At 31.5% G+C, this 2,955-nt stretch overlaps 1 protein-coding gene across 1 annotated transcript; it reads left to right on the top strand.

Moving 5' to 3' along the window:
• Nucleotides 1-1,535: 1,535 nt before the first annotated feature.
• LOC111612795 (C-reactive protein 1.4-like) lies at nucleotides 1,536-2,231 on the top strand. The gene has a single exon (XM_023354053.1). The coding sequence runs from the start codon at nucleotides 1,536-1,538 to the stop codon at nucleotides 2,229-2,231; it is 696 nt and encodes a 231-aa protein (XP_023209821.1).
• Nucleotides 2,232-2,955: the final 724 nt, after the last annotated feature.

Below are 2,955 nucleotides of genomic sequence, written 5' to 3'. Positions count from 1 at the left end.
GATATTGAAAATTAAATAAATAACGTGCTGCTCTAAGCAGGTGCTTAGAGCAGCACATTTTCAAAGGCAATATTTCGAAAGAACGGTTAACTTCATGGGAAAATCTTCATGTTTATGATATACTTTGTAATGTTTAATTTTTAAAAGTTAATTTTAGATAATATTTTTATAAATTTTATCTATTAAAAAATATATTAAGAAATAAATGATTTCATATAATAGATTTAGGCAACATATAAAAAGTTTTCTTTATTTGCGTAGATGTATATAAACTATTTTAATCGAGAGATCAAAATTATATCTAAACTTTTAGATTTCTTCTAATAATTCAAATTATATAAAATGAACGACAAATTATTTAAGTATATATTAAACAATCCATTTAGATTAACCGCGTAAGGTTATATTTAAATTTAAATACACCAGGAAGACTTGCTCGGGGTCCGGGTCGTGCAACTGTCAAGTGCACCGCACTGTAAACGGAGGGTGCGAATTCAAACCCTAACCGAACCAGTTCCTTTCTTCCACATGACTCTAAATTATATAAAAATTATAAATATTAATTTAGATAAGAGATAACATCTACCTCTAGTAGCAAATTACTTAATATTAAAATTAGCAAATTTATAGTACGTGTATTTAAGGCGATCGTTTGGATATGAATAATTATTTATTATTACAACGTCACAATGCCGGGCTACAATTTTTAATTTCTTTCATTTAAAATATATGCTCTCCACCTGAAATTAATAATGTCTTGTCTCTGTACGGTACATCATACTTTTCCATTAACAATAGAGTCGTGCCTGTCATCTATCTAACAACTTTTATGAGAAAATATTTGAATTGAATCGATTTGAATCGAAAGTTTGTATGTAATTAATCGGGGCATCATGCCTCTAAGAGTTTAAGGTTTCCTTATTTGGTCTCGACTTTCATCTAACTCCCTTCAGGAGATTAAAGAAAAACAGACGGACAGACGGACGACATTAAGAATTTATGTCTACAATTTTTTCAAATTGCAGCCCAATTAAATAATAACAAAGTATATTTTTAAAATGACCTCGATAACCTCTGGTGTTGATGTACTTTATGTATCCCAAAGATCTACGATGGTTATAAAAGTCAAATACTAATTTCAATGACAAATATTTTGTTATTATTATACATGAGTTCATAATTATAGTACTGTATTTTTTTAACTTTTCCTTTTACTTCTATTTGTGCCATTAAGAAATTAATATTTACCATTTAGACTATTTACCATTAAGACTTTTATCCGCACATAACACATAAATGAAGTATTCGAAACGAAAAAATAATAAAATAAAGATAATTAAATAAATATTACTTTAACGTTACGCAACTGATTCTTTAAATTAAAACTGCGATTATGTAAATTTAATAGTATGATTCAAAGTACATTGCACATTGACCTCGATAACCTCAGATGCGAACGTTATCTTAAGTCACATACTCCAAGTACTATAAAAAGATGTAACGTCAAGGTAATTCAATTTAGAAGAGACAGCAAGATGTGGTTTCCTGTGTTGTGCGCGCTGCTTTCTTTGGCACTTGTAGAGAATTCTCAAGTCAAGATACACATTCCTCCCTCCAGTTCTGGAAACTACCCACGTCTTCGTCTCAATCAAGATATTCCATACCTACAAAAGTTCACGATTTGCTCTTGGATCAAACCGCATTTTATTCAAAAAGAATTTTCTACATTTATTTCCTACGCAACCATACGATCCAAAAATGAATTGGCTGTGTGCCTTTCGAATAAAGATGGAAACGTCAAAGTAGGTGTCAATATCGCAAAAAGTTATATAGAAATGCAATGCCCAAATACAGACTGGGCAGTGGGTGAGTGGTACCACGTTTGCGTATCATGGTTTAACAGGAATGGACATTTGCAAGTGTATACGAATGGGTATCGATGTCATAACAATACTAATAATAATACCATTGTTAGAAAACGTATTATCTTTGGAGATGGCGTGTTTATTGTCGGGCAGGATCAGGATTCTTTTGATAGCGAATACGATGCTGATAAAGCGTGGTTTGGTGATATAGCGGACATAAATCTGTGGGACGAAGTTCTAACAGAAAGACAAATTAAAGAAGCGGGTAAATGTGAGGGAAAAAAGAAGAAAGGAAATATTATTGGTGGATTGAGACCCTCCATGACAGCTATAGGTATTTCTATATCTGAAACGGAACTCTGTTAGCCTTGATTATAAATTAAGGAATTAATAAGTTAGAGAAAAATACGAGTTACAATATATCAGTATCAAATATATCGAGTGTATTAAGATATAAATAAAATGCTATGATAATGTTTATTTATTTTTATCTTTATCTAAAATTTACACGTAAAATGCCTATATAGGGGCCGTCCATAAATTACGTAAGGGCGATTTCGGCCATTGTAGACCTCCACCCACCTCTGTAATATTTTTTTATGATCCCCCACCCCTTCCCTATCTTACGTAATATTTAGGCATATTTTTTAGAAAAGTTTAAAAAAGAAAGTTTATTTTTGTTTAAAAAGCTTAGGTCCAAAATATATAATTATTAATTATCTATACTAATATTATAAAGAGGTAATGTTTGTATGTATGTATGTATGTATGTATGTATGTATGTATGTATGTATGTATGTTAGTTTGTATGTAGCAGGTAATCTCCGAAACTACTCATCGGATTTCAAAAATTTTTTCACCAATATTTAGAATGGAACTTCACGGTGGACATAGGCTGTATATTATTCCGTTAAACATGGGGAATGGACAGTTCTTTACGGTAAGCCTTACGGGGAAGGCTTACCGTAAAGAACTCTGCTTCTATTTATACTATTTTAGATGCGGTTTTTTGCATTTTTGATTGCATTTTAATAGGGTACGTCAACAGAATGTACACTAAGAAGGGATTTTTCGATATTCCCCCCGGGGG

The sequence above is a fragment of the Centruroides sculpturatus genome, unplaced genomic scaffold (genome assembly GCF_000671375.1).
Source record: "Centruroides sculpturatus isolate CEXI.00-Female unplaced genomic scaffold, Cexi_2.0 scaffold1601, whole genome shotgun sequence".
NCBI lineage: Eukaryota > Metazoa > Arthropoda > Arachnida > Scorpiones > Buthidae > Centruroides > Centruroides sculpturatus.
This window is presented reverse-complemented; position numbering and strand designations above follow the sequence as displayed.